Source organism: Bombus terrestris, chromosome 11 (assembly GCF_910591885.1).
Source record: "Bombus terrestris chromosome 11, iyBomTerr1.2, whole genome shotgun sequence".
In the NCBI taxonomy this organism is placed as follows: Eukaryota; Metazoa; Arthropoda; class Insecta; order Hymenoptera; family Apidae; genus Bombus; species Bombus terrestris.
The window spans coordinates 11,362,160-11,381,856 of record NC_063279.1 but is presented as its reverse complement, the minus strand read 5'-3'; the positions used below and the strand labels follow the sequence as shown (position 1 = coordinate 11,381,856).

Below are 19,697 nucleotides of genomic sequence, written 5' to 3'. Positions count from 1 at the left end.
TTTATGTCGGCCCTTCTATCTGCTTGTGAAAACACGAATTTGCATGAGCGTTCGCTCTGAAAATTATTTCCAAGCTTACGAATATTTCTATTAAACTCACTGAAAAATCCGACCAACCACCGTTCTATTACACTGTCATCCACATTCACGCTTCAACAATATTCAGCATCCACCTTCACAGACGTACCAAACGCTCCGTTTCCCCCATTCGCGACTTTCCTCGAGCACAGTTCATCATCATCACTCGGCGAAATCCGGAAGTCCGGCAACATTCATCCTCGAGCGTCGAGTTCTATTGTCCTTTTCGCAAGAATGGCTTTGCCGCGAGTCTGGAACGGAACATGTCACGAAATAACACGAAACAACGATTCGTTCTCTGGTTATGGCGGAAGAAAGTGGACAGGCGACAAAGCGACGGTCTGGTACAGAATCTTATACAACGGTGACTCTCGAACTCGAATGTGTTTTGCTCGATCAATTTTTGCTGGTTCCTCATCGATGATCGGCCAGTCAGAGCTTGTCCTGGAGAGCCTGTCGTAACTCTTCTGTGGCCTTAGCCACGTCCTGGGTCTGCCGCGAGAGCACTTCCGGTCGCACGTGCTGTACCGTGGAATTCGACCGTCTCACCGAGTTCCCGCTACCGAATTTCGGCCGTGGAATTCGTACGCGCTGCACGTCGCTCAACCAGGATTCCATGATCTCTTTTTCCTAGCTCCTGTGGCTTTTTTAGATTTTCTGAAACAAATGCAGTCAGTTTTTGGTGATTAAGTTGCAATTGGTGAACGATTTAGGTCCTTGTTCGTTAGTTATTCGAGTATTAGGACACTTATGAAAAGTTAAGGATCAGGTAATAGGTAAATTTGTTATAATCTTACAAATATTTGAATTTTTATTAATTTCGTAAAATTGAAGAATCTAGGATAACGACAAAAATAATGTCGAGCGAATTCTTCGGATTTCATTTCTTAGATACGAATTTAAAAAGCAGAATTCGATAATGTAAATTGATCGATAGAAGTTCGCAAATTAAACATTGCGTTAACGCAGCGTTGGTCCTTAATGTATTAAGTAAATTAAAAAATCATTAGGAAGTTATCAAAACCACAATGATAAGTATTACGATTAATAGACACGTGCTCCCTTTTCATTCTTTGCTCATCACACTTAATCATTTTCCATTTCAATTCCTTAATCGTCATAGCATTTGGTGTATCGTGAAAGTTTATTTACTCCTTTCGGTTGTTCTTCTTTATTTTGATTAGAATGTAAAGGATGTGAATGCATTTAGAGAAATCTATAAATAGTTTATTAACATCACGTGTCTAATTTGGGTACTTAGTCAGATTTTAGCGAGGAGAAAGTCTTGGAACATTTAACATCTGTGTCATGTGATTTTTATCTCAAACGAGGGAAATGTACGCTAGTGTATTAACACCGTGCTCCAAAAAAGATTATCCATTAACGATGGAATTTCTTTAGTGAAAGTACCAAGCTAATTGATGTTGCCAGTCATTAAAGTGTTGATATTTACCGAACAGAATTTTCAAAGACTTCGTGATGCTAATGAAAATGTCGTGCTGTTAAATAACCTGATTCGTTTCGACGTCAAATTTGTACGGTGATTTCCTGAGAACCGCGTGAAAATGACTCGTGACATTTTCTGCCGCAGTAGCATCACAGTCCAACGCGATAAAAAGCAAACGAGAACATCGTGGTCATTGCCAGTCGAGGGCAATGGGTCATGCAAGCTACGTGACAAAGAAAAGAAGAATGTCACTGGGCCACGCCGGCTGGACACTCCACCGGCATGATCTGAATCGTAATCAGACACAGAAAACCAAGTATCCTACGCCATTCATTCGTTATTAACTAACTTCGTCAATTCTTTCATAATGATCCACATACATTCTTGACCTTATGTCCCTAACTTTTATTATGTTGATCAGAATTTTTCTATCTATCCAAGAATCTCAATTTCACGGTCGAATATATTTTTTTTTAAAGTGTCGTGTTTTTAAGAACAGACAGATCGAAAGGAATATCAAAGGAAGCTACAGGATTTTTATAGAATACATTTTAATCCAATTTTCTCTTCACAAAGAATAGTAGCAAATTAGTAAACAACCAATCATATAGTCATCGCAAGAAATTAAACAATTTCGCGAGAAATATCGGTCTTTTATATTTCTCCTCTTTTCGCACACTTCCGTGGATGAAATTTAATTTGGTGAAGAGACGAACCTTAAAAAGAGGGTCGCACGTAATTAACTATTCCTCGAGATTAAAGCTCGGAAGAAGGAGCGGGTCGCATTCGTGTTCGTGGAACGAACCGATCCACGCGAGTTTTACGATCTTGTTTATCCCGGATCTCTCAAGGATCAGCGGTCGGAGCGAAGGAACGCGAATTATACGTCGATATTATCGTGGCTTTAGGCCACGGGAAGCTCGGGATTTCTAGATCCTGTCGCGGAAATGACAATTCTAATGTAATATTCTCGCGGAATCGGCGCACGATCGTAAAAGTGGATCCTCGAGGGGTGAAACGACAAATGTCGTAACGTCGAGACCGCTATATAACGTTGCAGCATTATTCGGCTTTAAACGTCCGTATTTATATAGCTTAGTGATTTTGTGAGATATCAGTGAATCTTGCGAAATCATTTGTGCTTTTTGTAAACAGTAAAAGAAGTTTAAAGTGCCGCCTCGTAAAACTGAAAAACGAATTCGACAAGACACATAATAAAATGAGGAGAATTTTAATTTCGTTTTTATATCTTTAAATGAGCTCGATTCGTTCGATATTTAAAACTATTTATGCGTGATAAAGTAGCGAAGAATTCAGGATGAAGAATTTAGAGAATAATTATTCTTTTATTGGCAACAGTTCTTGCCATTCCGGGTCTAGATGTTAATGCTACGTTTTCCCTGCATCATTTACCCTATAAATTTTAATAATTATAATATAGTAGCATTAAAGATGTACAATTTATGATACTACTTTGGCCGTTTGCCTCAATTCCCGTTCATACTACTCTGTAAATTAATGGTAATAAAACTACTACGACTTGGGAATCAAAGAACGGAAACACTATATGCATAGCAGTGCACGCAATTCAACGACCCCGAATTTGGCACGCAACAAAATGGACCATAAAACTGGAAGAAGTCTTCCTCTTTAATTTTGTTTTTACATTTCTTAAACTTAATTATACCATCGATTTATTCAGTACTTCAAGTACGACTGAATGGCAATGCAACGAGTTAATAAATATTCACAGTTAATTTGTTCTCCTTCGACTTCAAAACCACGGGACGAAACGTCGAATGGTACTTACGGTGCACGCAATTCGACCCTGGATTCGGCTCGAATTTCACGGTGGCAGTTTCGTTAAACGGTGAAAGGAACATTTCGAGGGACGATAGGAAACGATCAAACCGGTTAAAAATATGAATTCCCACACTGGCTGCTCGGATACCGTATAGAATAAACAGTTAGATGTTGTCGACGGGGCAACCTTGCTGAACCGGCCAGAGACGTTACCGAGGTCTCCTGTAACTTTTCGATAATCGAATATCGCAATTTAAGAATATTCCAGTTTTGTAGAATTTTTTAACGAAATCTCATTGGTAACCTACTTAAAAAATTTTTTAAAGTTAAGATTCAAAACATTGTCTTGGGAATTTATGTTTTTTAATTTATTCAAGAATGTCCAATATACGGTTATGGCGAAAAGAAAAAATTGTTTGAAATATCAGGATGAGACAAGGATGAGTTCCTTCATCGATATTTGACACGCGGAATGATTGTTTTAACTGGTACAACCACCGGTTATAAATCATTACAAACACTTTCTATACACACCACTTTTTGTATCCTCTATCATGCACATTGCGACGGTTGCACAATAATAAAACATCGACGCTGAAAGTAAAAGTTTCTCGAACACATTTGCGGACTTTCTTGTCGCTTTCGAACTCGTCGATCTACGATCTAACGAACTTCGATGTCATTTCTTAATCATTAACGTACGACGAGACAGCATAGCCAATTACATATTCAGCCTCGAATGAATCAATCCTAGAAATGAAGAACCGCAGAAAGAAACAGGCAGTCGACTTAATACTAAATCTACCGACAATTTTAATTATTTTCGTTCTTTCAGCAAAGACCTGATGAAAATGAACAAAGATAATCAGGTGTCTATCTTAATAGAAGTCAATTAATCTTGCTAAACAATACATATACATATTTTTACTAGTATTAACAAAAGCAATAAATCTGCGACTTGTCATCTTGATGAATCTCTTTCTGACTTTGTAATTTTCAAGTTAAAACACGTTAAATATTGAAAACTTTATAAAAATAAACAGGTACATGTCCAAGTGTCACTAAAAATAACAAATAATAAAGTACTGAAATTATCTAAAGCATCAAAATTATCAATAATATTTATATACTTATAGACATTACTCTCGTCAAAAGAATAGTATACCTGTTAGTATACCTGTAGCAATTGCAAGGACAATAAACCTAAAAACCCGTCGCTTAATTAAGATACGTCAAGTATTAGAAACTCCACTCTTGCGACAACCTTTTAAACGCGCAACTGTACAAAGTAATAGAAATCGTTGTGTACACTAAAGAAGAGTGTGAAAACGTGTTGAAAGTAACGAATACCGAGAATTCCAACGTTACTTCGAATATCTTTTTCTTCTCTGCTTGTCCATTTTCCAACATCAACCCACGGAGAAATATGCAGAAATTGCAGAGCGCGACCGGAAACTCGTTTTAATCGCGTTAAAGACGGCGACAGATACGATGTACGTTATCGCGATCTCCGTTCTCCAACTTCTGCGTGTTTCGTTATTGTTCTAGCGAGCAAGTGCAATCGCGACCTCGTCGATTTCGCAACGATCCGCACTCGAGAGCCGCCGGTTTTTGTTGTCCCGCGTTTCTCCCGCCGTTTTTTCGCGCTCGCGTTACCTTGAGCGACACCGAACGAACGAAACAGTGGAAAAAGATTGGGAGACCGGATCGGTGTGATACTGGTAGATCCGTATTTTTCGATGATGCGTGCAATTAAATTGAAATTATCAATCCATTTCGTACAAATCTTGGATCGTCTATCCAGATATCTGACCCATGCACGCTATCGCTGCATTGTTGCAACGATTATTTCGGATTTTTCTCTCAGCTTTCCAATATATCGTGTAATCCATTAGTTGCAGCATCGATAAAATTTATCGCAAGTATGATAGTAATGTATGTTCTTACACGTGTAATGTTTTAAAACCTTGCTTGGATATTAATAAAATGAAAGAGATTGAAATGTACCGTAGATGCCATTATTTGAGAAATAATAAAGAAATAAAAAGTACATAAAAGAGATAGATTTGCCTCAAATTCTTAACTGTTGCTTTTTAACAGATTTTTCTCAGATTTTTAAATTGGACTACGAGCTGGATCAAGAAGATTCTTCTAAAATGATATTTAAATAATAAATGTATGTACATAGTAGTAAACTATATTATCATCTAATTTTTACGAAGTAATTTAGTATTATAGTTTAGCGATTCCATAAAAAGATAAAGTGTTATTTCCAACTAATAATTCATCATTAATTAGTATAATTGGTATACCTCGTTCAAAATGACCGCATACTTATGTATAGTATAGTATGTATACGATATGTATAGATATATTGTTATTATATATTGATAGAACTACAACGCTCCATTAAGAATTTAACCCATTTTGATTTGGCCAGCACCTTGGACTGATAATCAAACATTTGCATTCGATGTTATGATAACAGACTAACGTTTAAATAAAAGAAATGGAAATAAAAGTAATAGACAAACCAGTCGTTGCACGTGCACCTGCACGCGCATAATGCACGCACCTGGAACGATTGCAAGCGGCTTAATGATTTCTCCATGGCTGCGTCGAGATTTCATCAGGCAGACCATGGTTTCTTAATCGAAGCGCCGCAAACCCAGATCGCGTGCGTTTTTTTGGCAGTAGAAAGAAGTCATCGATAGGCTTGGAAAAACCAACGAGAACGCTGCTGGCGCCCGTTTAGATAGAGAAAGAGTTTCAGATAAGATAATCGATGCATTTTTGCAGTGGATAATCATTCTACTTGATCTTCAACAGTTTTTATCTGATTATTTATTTAACGATAGTTTAGATAGAGAATGATTTGCAGATAAGATCAAAACAGCATTAAAGTATATATATCTTCGGACCTAACAGCACTTTGCATTTCTTGTTTCCCTGTTTTTAGTTAAAGTGAAAAAATTACCGGAAGCGTACTTATTATACTTTTATCCTGTAATCTTGATATTATAATTGTGCTTCTCTGTGGATAATTTGTATACGTTAACATACAATGTACATTGTATATTATATGTATAATTATAGTATATAATATATATATCGTATATTATCGTATGTATCGTATACTATATACGCTTTTATATATTCGAATGTCCCATAAGTACGTAAAGATCCATTCATCGACCATCATTTTTCTGGTTTAGAAACGGACAGTTTGCCCAGTTTCCACATCCTCGTTCGAGAAATCGAAGAAATCTTTTTCCACTCCGGTGTTCACCAATTAAAACCGTCAGAGCGGGAGGAAAAATCGCGTTGAAAGTAGCCGAGCGATTCTTGCTGCGCAAAAGCGAACACACAACCGGATAGCGTTTCTCGTATGAAAAGATTCGATTTACCATGATCGCTGCGAAAGATGTATTAGCCACGCTAATTAACCATCGTTCGAAATTCTCGATGGTCATCGACGCGTGTACGCGTTATGTAATCGATTGGTCGTCGATTCACAAGAACCAGACCGATGATAACGATCGTACCTATACGTTATCTCGTCGATTACGAGGCTTAAACAGATTTTCTTCATTTTTGTACACACATCACTTGCGTTTGGAGTAAAGCTTCGTTTTATTGATTAGATATATTTCTCACGCGATATTTCCGATTAAGATATTTTTTATTTCCGGGAAAGTTTCCTCGAAGAAGAAAAGGTTCAGAAAATTGTATGAAAGGTGTGAAGATAAGAGGTTGAACATTCTTATGTTAGAATGTTCGGATGTTAATAAATATTTGTATATAATAGGGAACTTTTCAACTTTTACACAGATTTACTTTTATTCCTGAAGATTTTTAAACCAATTCAAACCATTTCAACAATTGTTGGGCACACATTAAAATGACCCTCTTGCTTTATAAGACCATGTCACGCACATGGTTCAAATTATTTTTACGACTCGACAAAAACAGATTATATTTTGTAAGAAGCTTAGACTCCTAGACTGACCCAAGTTTAGTTTCCTTTAGACGTCTTTAAGATCGCAGACGTCTTTAAGATGATCACACATAACTTGTAAATATCTTGTATCAGATATAATGTTCTAATTGTCAATAACTAACAATCACTTGAATAACCAACTGATTACTAGAAACTTAAACCGAGAGACTATTATCTATTACATTCTACGAATCGAAACTTGCAAAACTGTGAAGAAACTCACCTCAGAATCCCTGAGCCGATTTCTCAAGCTCAGCAAAGCCGCACTTCCTATGTCACGAACCAAATCCCAAAGATCCCGTCGTCTTTAAACTTCCAAACTCGCTCGAAATCGTCACGAATCGAAACTACGTCGTACCTACTCGCGATCGGCGATCGATCGATCGAAGAAAGGTGGAAGCAGCACGCGTCTCGACGGCGTTGCCTCGACTGATTCAAGAACCGAGCGTGAAGTGACGGTACACCAGGCCTGGGTTTACGTTTACCTGATTGTCCGCGGGCAACGACGAACGAGGAGGAACAGATTTTTCGTACTGGTTAAACAGAGACAATCATAGGTGTTCGTACGGTGGGGACGTTGGACAGGTAACAGGTGAGAGAGGGGAAGGTGGAAGAATGGGTTTTACAACGTTGCCAGGTTGTCTGGCCAGGCTTCGAATACGGGTTACGTGTATGACGATGAGTGGAAGCGTCGATCTCGTCGGAAGAAGCACGAGGATGATGATAACACAGGAGCGGCGGCAAACAAAGGGGATGATGAGGTGGCTGACTGCCACACGGCACGTTCATCGCGCATTTCGTTTCAAAACGGCTGCGTGATGACAAGGAAATTATAATTTTCGTGGTTTTATGTTATATGTTTAGTTTTCGGTTCCTTTAAGTTTCTAAATATTTCTGAAGATTCTAAGATTTCTTAATTAGCATGTGTTATATACATTGTATTTGTGAACATCGTTTAATACAATTGTCACGATTGGCGTAAATGTTATTATATGATAAATAATTAGTAACCTACTGATGTTTATGCAAATCCAAATTTTTACGGGCAATGCTAGAGGAAAGGGAGTCCATCGAAGATTTGGTTCTTCCATTAAATGCATTATATGTATTAGGTTGTCCGAAAAGTTTCTTTCGTTTTATGAGTAAATAATAGACGCACAGCATTTTTTATTTTATATTATTTTATCGAATTACGCACGATCCATTTTGTTATGTTGAGATAAACACCGCGATATTTCACAGACTTGGTTTCACGTTTGTCACGATAATCAGCAAAAAATGCCAAAGAAAGATAGAGTCATTCTTTTATCTGAAGAAGAGTATCGATGATCGCGATAGTAAGGAATCAGGCAACTAATCATGTTATATCATGAAATACACTTGACCGGATCTCTGGCAAAACGGTTTCGAAGGATCGAAAATTAGAATCGTTAATTAGAGTACAGGATACCGCGAATAAACATGAGTTTCAAATCGTCCTGCCTATTCTAACGATTCACCAAATTAGTCTTCTGTAGAAGGCTCCTTAATTGCCACTCAAAATCCGTAGAGAGCCATTAGAACGGCTTTTCTCGCAATAAAAATTCGCTAATTAGGACAGGGCCAAGCGAAACGGTCTCTACCGCGAATCCTCTCCTCAATTAGCAAACAAACACTATGGAAAGAAATTCTAAGCCGTTTCTCCATCCTTCAGCGATAAACCTTTCTATGAATTCGGCCAAGCAAAACGACAACAATCCCAAAAATGAGTTCGTAGATAATTATAATAATACTGCTTTTTGCAGGAGGAAAAGTTCTTTACAATATTGCAATATCAGAGTTCTACTACATACGTTCTTATCCTAGTAGAACCACTTCACGTATTATTCTATGAAACTTCGAGTCTCAGGGATTCCAATATTCCTTTCTCTGAATTTTTATCATAAAATATATAAGCTCTTTCTGTTCGACCGTTCGCAGAAAGACGTTTTCGCGGTAGATCGCGTCAACGAGAGTAAATTCTCGTTACGATTAGGTAAACGGATTGGTCGATCTCCTATTTCGATTAGGATAATAGAGGTAGTTGACTGATTATAACACTGAAGTAACAGGTTATAATATATACTTTATTCCAGCAACTTTGTAGATATAAATAGCTGCGCGTCGTGGGTATAGACGTATTCTCAGAGACGTGTAAATAGTAAGTTACAACTGATGACTGATCAATAAACGAAGAACCAGTCAAGACATTGACCGGTCAACGGATGAAAAACCAGTTAAGAAATGTTGACTGATCTAAGGCTGATAAACCAGTGAAGTTCGATAACGATGCTGTCGCAGGGGAAAATTATTGCTGAGGGTTGGTCGCCCAACCACCGGTCGTTTACGGGTGGAAATGACCGTTGAACATGAAAAAAACCCCGACCTTCCCATTTTTTACCTGATTGAACAATAACCATAAGGAACTTCTCGACTTGAATATCTTTTATAACAATTAAGGATCTTAACTATTAAGTTTTAAGACAGTTCCTTAGGATTATTGAGGTCCGACAATTGTTACAGGTATTACAATTGTACAGCTAGTGGCTGTCTTGACCGAGGGATGGATTCTGGTTTATGTAAAGAGTCACCGGACGCCAGACTTTCTTTCTCTGCCTTTTGTTTCTCTGAACTTTCTATTTATAAATTCTATCGTGTACCTAGAACGTATAGAGACAATTCGACACAGTTCTCTCATGGAACGTCATTTACTTTACTCAGGCAAGTCTACATTTTCACAGAAGCGTCGTCGTCTCGAATGTTAATGGGCAGTCGAATATGTCAAACAAGAGAATTACGTTGAACGTAGAATCGGTCATCCTCTGTTAGAGAAACCGCCATTTTTTATTTACACCTTATTCTGCCAACTAGCAAATCTTCCAAGTGACTTTCCTCTGTGCAAATCATCCCGACCGGTCAATTAGGATTACTCAGAATTGACGGGCCAACCGAACGGTACTTCTTTTCGACGAAAGAAGAACCGACCTTCCTGGGAAACTTCACGACTGGATCTTAATCGGATATTCCGTTAATTGCTACTCTTGCTGTCTTTCTCTCTCGCTAGCTTCTCATTTAGAGCTGCTCGTTCAGGTGGAAATTTACCTTGAGATTTCGTTGGAGAAAGGGAGGAAAAGTTTGAAAAAGATTTGTTGCCCAATAAATGTTTATTCCATAATAAATAAATTGCTAAATGTTTGTTGAATAATAAATAAATGTTTATTCAGATTCCATTTCCTTGTTATCTCTTTAATCGTTTATTCAATTTCCATAGAAAATGTAAATTGGGAAAGACGCATCTATGTATATCATTATACATTAGGTCGTCCGAAAAGTTTCTTTCGTTTTATAAGGAAATAATGAATACACAAGATTCTTCGTATCAAATTACCAATGATCCATTTTGTTCTATCAAAATAAAGATCACAACGTTCTGTTTGTATAAGAATGCATCGTTGTAAAAGACACGTCTGTAAAAGAAAGACACTTTTTGAACAATCTAACACTACGTAGCTTGTACAGCAACATACATAATCCATCTCAAATTCCCTTCGAACAGATCCAAACGAATCGTCGTCGTAATAGAATCGAAGAAATAAATCGAGCTCCATAGAGTTTTTCCAGAAGTATGAGAAAAGGATGATCCTCAGTGTCGCGTTTATGACTTAAATGCCGAGGAATTTATTACTTCGGTCGAATCGCAATTGTCAGTGATCGTGGCTCAAAAGAAGAGACGAGAAAAAGCAACGGCAAAGTCCGAGCCCGTTTCCGTGGCCGCGATGAAAATTGGAACGGGCTCGTTTCTTGATCAATTTCTCGTGTGACGAGTCTCCTCTTGGTTATCTTCCTTATCTCCGAACCGGTTCGATCCACGGATCATCCTCCTATCGTGGTTACTTTTGTACGCGGCCTCTCTGATGACTCACTGTATATGCAGAACCGCGATTAATAACGAGCCACTACTCGCGTGGGTCAGCGGCCACTTGAAAAACGAACGATAGAAGCTTCGAGGCAAGGGATTTTACTCGAGATACTTATGTGCATTATTAGCCGAGCAGAATTTACATATGTTCTGCAGATTCTATTCCGTTTCTTTATCACAAAATAGGTTACATTTTCATTTACTTGAAGTTTTCTTTTTAATTTCTCTATGCGTCTTTTTGATTGTCTAGTACTTCAGTATAACGCTAAACTTGGAATGAAATTCTGTAACATTCTATTTTTATAAAAACTGTAGTTATCGACGAATTTTCTGCAATACTTTTGAATATACATAAACGAAGAATGTAATTATGCACGGTAGTAAAATTTTTGTCAATTTTATTGATTTTGAGTCGAATCCCGCAGGTGTTACACATCATCCGAGGAGAGACTACTTTAATCTCTGGTCAAGCAAGGTACAGGACGAATCGATTTAATTGCGAAATCGGTATACTCTTTGTGGATTAATTATACTTTGCCCGGTGCGTTTCGAGTTTAATCGAGTGGAGAAGTTTAATAGATTCGGTGGGGTGGAACGGTGGAAATACGAGTTTAAACGATTAGTTACTTGTGGTGAATTGAACTTTTCTATCGAATGCCAATGTTAACATAGAGAACTAATACAAAGTTGCAGAAATAAATCAATGAAATAAATATAACACCACCATATTGATTAAATTGGTAAGATGGTCTTCAATGCAACAACTCCATTTTAAGCTTCCAATTTATCCATTCTAATATATTTCTCGTATCTTGATAAAACAATAACTCATACTCTATACTTTCTTAATGATATTATTGCATTTTTTAGCGCTTTGACGTGTATAAGTTAATTCACTTATTTCAAAGTAAGCTATAAATAATCCTAGCAGTAAAAATGTAATACATTAATTAAACTTCTGTAATGCATAACAGTCGTGTAAGTAATTGTATATTTTGCGTATCTGCGTGACATATACGCGGAATTGCGTGATAGTTGCGCAACTACCGTCATTTACATAATTGTCTCTGCAACGAAATGAGACACGCGTTTCTTGAGGAAAATATACTTACGATAAAATTATTTGACTTTCTCGATCGAGAAACTCCTCACAAGAATTTTATTTGCACTTCTCGATATCGGATTCTTACGGAATTATCTCTGACTTTAAATTCATCGAGTCGAGGCATTACGCAAAGACTTTCGAGAGCAGTTTTCAAATGACACCTACGTGCAAATCCACTGTGATCTGGTGAAATCGTGGAATTGATACCTCGTTCTAGATGAGGTCGACATCCATACCAAATAACATTGCAACACGCACACGCGTACGCACACACAAACACACACATTGTCTCTTATCTATGGTAAATAATTAAATAATCAAATAAAATTTCTGTGAAAAATTATCATTCGGTTGGTTCATAAAATATTCATAAATTATGCATCAATCATATACGGTAGCTACACAGATATTATAAATGGTACATAACATGCAGTATTACTTATAAAAAAAAAAAAGGAATTCCTCATATCTATACCAAACATCGCAACATTTATACCGTTTTAATGATACCTACATAAACACTGTTTAAGTGGTTCAAAATCTCACAAGAAATTAAAAGAGATCTGCGTGTAACTCAGTCTTAGCAAGGCGATATTATCCGCAATAAGAAGATTTCCACGAAGATATCGTTCCAGTCTGAAAAACCTGAGCCTCGTTCGACGTGACACTCGGCTCGTAATTCAACAAACCGCGGTTACCCACTAACCTTAACCAACTGCGCGAAACAACGATGATAATGGCAGGCCGATAATAGGTCAGCGTCGGAGAAAGTTTTCGGCGAGTCGTTCCGTTATATACCAGGAAGACGAAGCGGGCCGAAAAGCGGCTCCTCGGCAATCGATGACGCCCATAACGATCTGGGTCAATTAACGACATGTATCTAGTCGAATTTCGGTGCTCGATCACTCGCGAACGAACGTTTGAATTTTACTCTGTAATATCATGTGACTTGGAATAGCACATATTACGAAGTATAGAATGTTCTCTTTTGATCTTTTGCATTTAATTAAATTGATTGAAGGTATCATTGATTTTTAATGGTAATCGATAAGTGACGGTTTATGAAGTGGAAAAAGATATAATATCTATAAAGTTCTATAATATTTTAACGTAATAATTGATCTATTATTCTCATTTAGGGATTTTATTCGTTAGTGTGAATAAAAAGTTATATCTATACATAAATAACAACGTGAATAAATATTATATCAAAAACAGTTAAATAGGTTAATATACAATCCATAGTTAGATAACTATATTATTTGCCAAAATATAAAACAATTCGCATCTTTAATATAACTTGAAATTCATCATCAATTAGTTGGTGTAAATATTTTATTCGTACGAAATTTCTATTCCCACAATCAACCCTTATTTTTCATCTTCTCTATACACACAATTAATGTACTAAAATCATGCTTAATATCAACTTAACGAAACTCTCTTAACTTAACAGCCGTAACGAATATCTGGAATCAATTTTCGATTATTTAATTATACAGAAGAATAATGCTAAATATTATATATATATATAATACATATAATATTATATATAATAACTACTACAAAGTGATCTTCCAACATTCCACCTATCTATTTATTTCTCCATTCTCTATTACCGTCACTCCGTCTGTTAGCCATAGTAATTAAGGTTGTTCCATCAATCTACACAACGATAATATACTACGAATTACTTAACACGATTACCTCACGAGGACGAATTACTCTCAGAGTATCCCGTTATATTCGGTTAGATAGTCGATCGGTCGCGACGTTCCACATAATGATACGTGGAAACGGTCACCAGGGCGATCTTCGTCCCTTAATTACGATTAATTAGCGGTTGGTAATTGCACGTTTCCACGGTCGCTAAGGAGATATTCCGCGAAATACGACGCCGGTTTCGCGACCCTTTCGCGCTCCAAAGACTTCTCCACGCCGCTAATTGCGGACACCTGTTCTAATTGCTGCAAACAATCGAACGCTACTCTGGGAGAAGTGTTTCAGGAACAATCGGAATTCTACCGCGACGCGATGCTCCTTTCGTTGTTTGCACGCTTGTGGTTATATATTGGCACAGCCAGTCGATCCTATTATAGAATAATACATATTGTGTCCTGATGGATTGCGTGGGATGAGATAATACGAATCAAATGACGATTCTGTGGATGTGGTCTTAGAGAATGAAAGACAGATGATGCTTTGGAATTATATTTAGTATTGGATAAAGTTCTTTAGAGGTGGATTGAATCAAGTGAAACGTTGTACGAGCAGCTGGCTGAAAATATATTACAAATACATGAGGAACTGATATATAAAATTCTAATTAGATATTAAATTACAACGAAATAGATAAAAATTCCTGTATTATATATTAGATGAATATATTTTATAACATAGGGAATAAAATTAATTGAGTATCGTAAACTAAGAAATTAATCGTTATTAATCTTAATGAAAGGCCAAGTATCCCATAATACAGGAAATTCTAGAGGAACTATTTTCAGCGAGAAACGAGGAAAGCTCACGAATCGGAAATGAACTGAAGAACGCCAGAAAATAACATAGTTAAAATCGCAACTTTTTCGATTCCTCGAGAAGCTATGATCATCGTACCTGTCTGATTATAGCTGGAACATTCTACTGAATTTTAGAATAAAAACCTTCAGATTGAAAGTTTCCTTTAAACGATCATCATAGCTTCTATCCATCGCTAAACATCATACAAACCATTTTTACTACGTAAGATAGTAAGAAAGAGGGATAAAAAAAAGAAGAAGAAGAAAGAGGAAGCGCGATCCGTGCAATCAAAAGTTATCTACGGTCCCGACTGAGAAACCTTGAAATCACTTATGACTGTGATCGCGTCGATTTCCCTGTAATCTCAGGTTTATCGGAGGTCTACACGGAACGAGAATTTTCCTTCGTTCTCGTTGTACGCATTCTATCTCGGTTGTATACGATGGGAAAGGCTCGGTTCGGATTACGCGATCCTGACGCGATAATGATGATTACCGCGCGCGTCACGCTCGTCCAGGGACCATGGGGCCATTTTTCTCGCCGCGCCGTGAAATCTTACACCAGCGCGAGCGATTACGATATAAATCGATCGCCTTCGTGCCGTGGATTAATAGCGGATAACGGAATCGCGGAATAGTTGCGTGCACGTTACCATTGCTCGGGATTGAACTTAACGAGACGATTGAACAGTCACTGACTGCTTGCGAAAATTGAGAACGGAATCCCTCTTGATGGTCCTAATGGCTGTAGATTGTGCACGGATCACTGAAAGAACGTGTTCGTACGAAATCGATGAGTTTTATAGAAGATCTTTAGTGTGTTTCTTTTTATATGCTTGAATGTATTCAATTTACAAGAAATTAAAAATAGATATTGCTCACTCGCAGCTATACTATAGCATTCTCTAGATTTTCATCCGATAGCTTTATTTACCTCTGCTGACTCGTTAAATAGAGCGTAGTTTGATACTAGAAAAATGATCCGCCTCGTGAAGATTTATGGGAAAATTCTTCCACGCTGCGGAAGATTCTAACTTACATGTAAAATAATAGTACCACCTACGTAATTCTAGATCGTTATTTCGTAAGCTATGTAATAAAATACGTAGCTAAGCCATGTACTAAAATAAAGTAGTAGTCACAAGGATAATTCCCTAAATCCCTACAGCTCGTATCTGAAAATCTTAACCACAACTTTAACTCAAACTCACCATTAACTTTATCCACCCTATATATTACATCAATAATACTACTAATCCCTATCTACATAACTCTATAATAAAACAACCAACAGCTACCGTTTTTCTCTCTCCCCTCCCCGAAAAAGAACTCTCTGGAATTCCAAAACACGAAATAAACACAGTGAAACAAAAGGAAGAAAGGCTTGACAATGGAAAAAATAAACTCACGTTGACGAGACTGTAACACTATAATGTAACGTTGTATCGGCTGACGGGGCTAACACGTGGCTTTCGATGTTTTTCTCCCGGCGTCGCGACGCAGGAGAGCGACGGTGGTTGCGATGGTAGCGACGCCGAGATGATCGGTAATGGGAGACGCGGAGGCGGAACGGAAAGGGATCGCGATATGGAGGAGGATGAGGACGAAGGAAGGGAGGAAAGGAGCTCAGAGGGTGGAGGTGGTGGAGGTTTCGGTGGTTGGAGGTCCCACTTGCTCGGTGGGCTAACGCAACGTGTCAAATCCTGGTACTGGGGCGCCAGGCCCCTCGTAAGTTTAAATTTAAACGAACCACCAACACACAAAAGTCTACCACGCACAGATACTTCTTTTTTTCTCTTTCGTTCCTCTTTCTGTCTATCGATTTTTCTCTTGATTTTCCTCTTTCCTTTCTTTCTCTTTTATTTCACTTTTAAAGCCTCTCTTGTTTTACTGTACTTTAAAATTTCAATTTTCTTTTTTCTTTTTTTGTTCTCCCATGTCATTCGCGAAGCGTTTCGAGTCGCGTCAAACGTTTCGAGTCGCGACGTACGACCGTGGAATTCTCGACGAGTTTTCTTGAAACTTAAACGGCCTGACTGTCTTAATCTGATCTCGAGTGTTTTAAAAGCTCCCTAGTGTTAAAATCGTCTGGTGTAATGCAAATTTGCAAATTTCCATCCGCGAGTCTTGTACATCGCTAGGCTGAAATTTCCAGGCTTTTAACGCTCTTCGATTTTTTACGCAAGTCGGGATGGATGAACTCTTCAAGGTACTTTTCGAGATCTTCGCATCGGTTTTCTGGTTGCGACTCGAGGCTTCATATGCTCGAACTGCTTGTAAATCGAAGAGATAAATAATCGATCGCCAATAACGATTTTATGGTATCTATATAGAAGCAGGAAGAACGCGATGGATACTTTTCTTCTATTTATTTTTTGAATTTTATTTTATCTTATTAACTAATCGATTCATCCAAGAAGGTCTAATTAATCAAAGAATTCCTATCATTCTTTTGTTTCTCTTGAACTAAAGACAATTGTGATTACTTATAAATAGACTGAAAAATAATTTTATACCGCGTGTAAAGATTTAGCCAAATTTTGGGATCGGGACTGTTCTAGAAAATGAACAAAAAAATTTATTCATCAGTAGTATCGTTTCATCGAATCCAACATTAGATCAATAGACAAAATAGTGACAAATTCTAACGTAATATTCGAAGTGCTGTCCATGAGATGTTTAGTAAAGTAACTAATAGATACGATTGTAAAACGTAGTGACTATAGTTAGACAATATATTACGAACTAGTCGGTAAACCTGTTTAACAAAAATTTAATTTTTTGACATGTAGTAGGATAATGTCCGATAGCATTATGGTCGCAGAACTTTCCTACTTTCTTGAGTACAAGTTCACCCTGGTGAAACAAAACTTTTGTAATATTTTACACCAAGCTTGTTTCATAAACTGAAGAAAATATGCAAACTTTAAACGTGCGGTTATTCCCCGATACGCATATATTAAAAAGAATGAAAATTTCTGGTTTTTACAAAATCGGTAATTTTTATAATTTCAAAGTATAGAATTCTTTAATTTTTAATCGAAAAAATGAAAAAGAAAATATTTATCTTTAATCGGTTTACGTGATGGTTAAATAAAATAAAATCATGATCGATAATCATTCAAAATTAAAAGTTATCTTAATTTAATTGTCTAATATCAAGCCATCGGAAATGATCATCCCTTTTGGCATGAAATTCTCCCAATTAGATCTCTGTCTTTCTTTTACTATATGTTACATTACATATATATTTCACTATCTGTCTGTCTCTTACTTCTTTCTCTATCCCTGTTTCTTTTTACCAAGATCAATTTTCCTTTTTCTGCTCTTAGAGTTAGCGAATTTAGTCGAAATAGCGTTAGGTGTGTACGTGTTTTTTCTTAGATGTCTTGCACATGCTACTTTCGATTTATCCTTAACTATATATTCAACGCACGACTACTATAATATCTATGCAATGTATATATAATTATAAGAACGTTCGAACACGAGCATAAATATATAATTATATATACACCGTCTGAACATATGTCAAAGTGTATTTTTACATTATATTTAGATGTCTTGGCATGCACGATCACTTTACTCACATCGAAATACAGTGTAGCGGTATAGGTTGTATAGTCAGGTACAGTAGCGTATGCAAATGTTTTTGGTTGGATAAATTTTTCATTTTATATTCCAGAAGCGATATCTAAAAGAATTTTAACTGATACTGGCTATGAAGGAATAGCAAGCAAAAGAAAGCAATAAAACGAATATATACTATTACATTGTCGTATAATATTAGTAGACTGCACACATTTATGCAAATTCACATTTTTATATATATATATATATATATAAACACAGATAAAGAAATCAAATCTAAGAAAAAATTTGATACACTTACTAATTATTATAACAATCTACCCTAATTTAGGTATTTTTATATTCTTGCATCTTACCTATATTCTATGCATTTTTGAGCCTTTAAATATTCCATAAATGCATAAAAATGCGCAGTCTAAATTATTTAAATTCTTTACTAAATTAGTTCAAATTCCTATAGATATCGTTTTTAGAACATAAAATGAAGAATCTTTCTGACTAGGAACTTTTCCACATCACTGTATATTTGCGACTTTAAAATCGGTGAACGGGGTGTAAAATCGAAATGTAGATACTAGTATAGTTCGTTTCATGTTATTTAATTGCTATAGAGACCATCGTTAGAGATTAGAAACGTGCAATCGGATCCTGAACGTACGTAGACAATCGATAGAACGATGCTGTAAAGTTCGCAAGATAGGATCTTTGTAGGAAGAAAGTCTCGATCAGTAATGGGACGCCATCGATGACGATAAATCAGCAGAGAAAGCGTAGACAAAAGTTTTCACCGAACAAGGAGACTCGAAGGGAACCGGAAAATCCGCGAGGAAATGGCTCCCTGACGAGTTTCAGTTCGACGACCATCGTTCACGCGTCATTTGGATTATGTCGTTGTATCAGACCGATTTTCAATCTCTACAGCGTCATGTAATTTACAAGTTACGTACATTTTATGTAATAGTTTAAATCTTTCATTTCTTAATTGCTTTTTAATGAGAATTTTAATTGAAAACTACAGAAGAGAAATATAATAAAGCATAGCTTTAATCGTTTTGTAACAGAGAAATTTTCCAATCAATTTTAATCATTCGCTACAATTTTCAAAATTTCAATTGTTATAATATTGTTATTATGAAGTTCCACGTATCTGTCATTTATTTTTGGCAAACTTAAAAGATTGTACTTTTTTCGATATATTGATGATTTATAAACGACGA

The 19,697-nt window shown here is 36.7% G+C and overlaps 1 protein-coding gene and 1 long non-coding RNA gene across 8 annotated transcripts in view; one reads left to right on the top strand and one right to left on the bottom strand.

Moving 5' to 3' along the window:
- LOC100645457 (whirlin) overlaps positions 1-19,697 on the top strand; it is a 109,818-nt gene that overhangs the window by 78,105 nt on the left and 12,016 nt on the right. For 5 of the 7 annotated variants that reach the window (XM_048410336.1, XM_012313637.3, XM_048410337.1 and 2 more), the window contains one exon: positions 16,393-16,617. The exons of the other annotated variants lie outside the window; for them this stretch is intronic. In XM_048410336.1, the coding sequence (XP_048266293.1) occupies positions 16,393-16,617 (225 nt within the window). The remainder of the gene's footprint in view (positions 1-16,392; positions 16,618-19,697) is intronic. 7 annotated transcript variants of the gene reach the window in all.
- Positions 235-7,992, bottom strand: LOC105666242. The gene is made up of 2 exons (XR_001099133.3): positions 7,552-7,992; positions 235-735 (listed from the first exon to the last, which is right to left on the bottom strand). It is a non-coding gene; the product is annotated as an uncharacterized LOC105666242 (long non-coding RNA).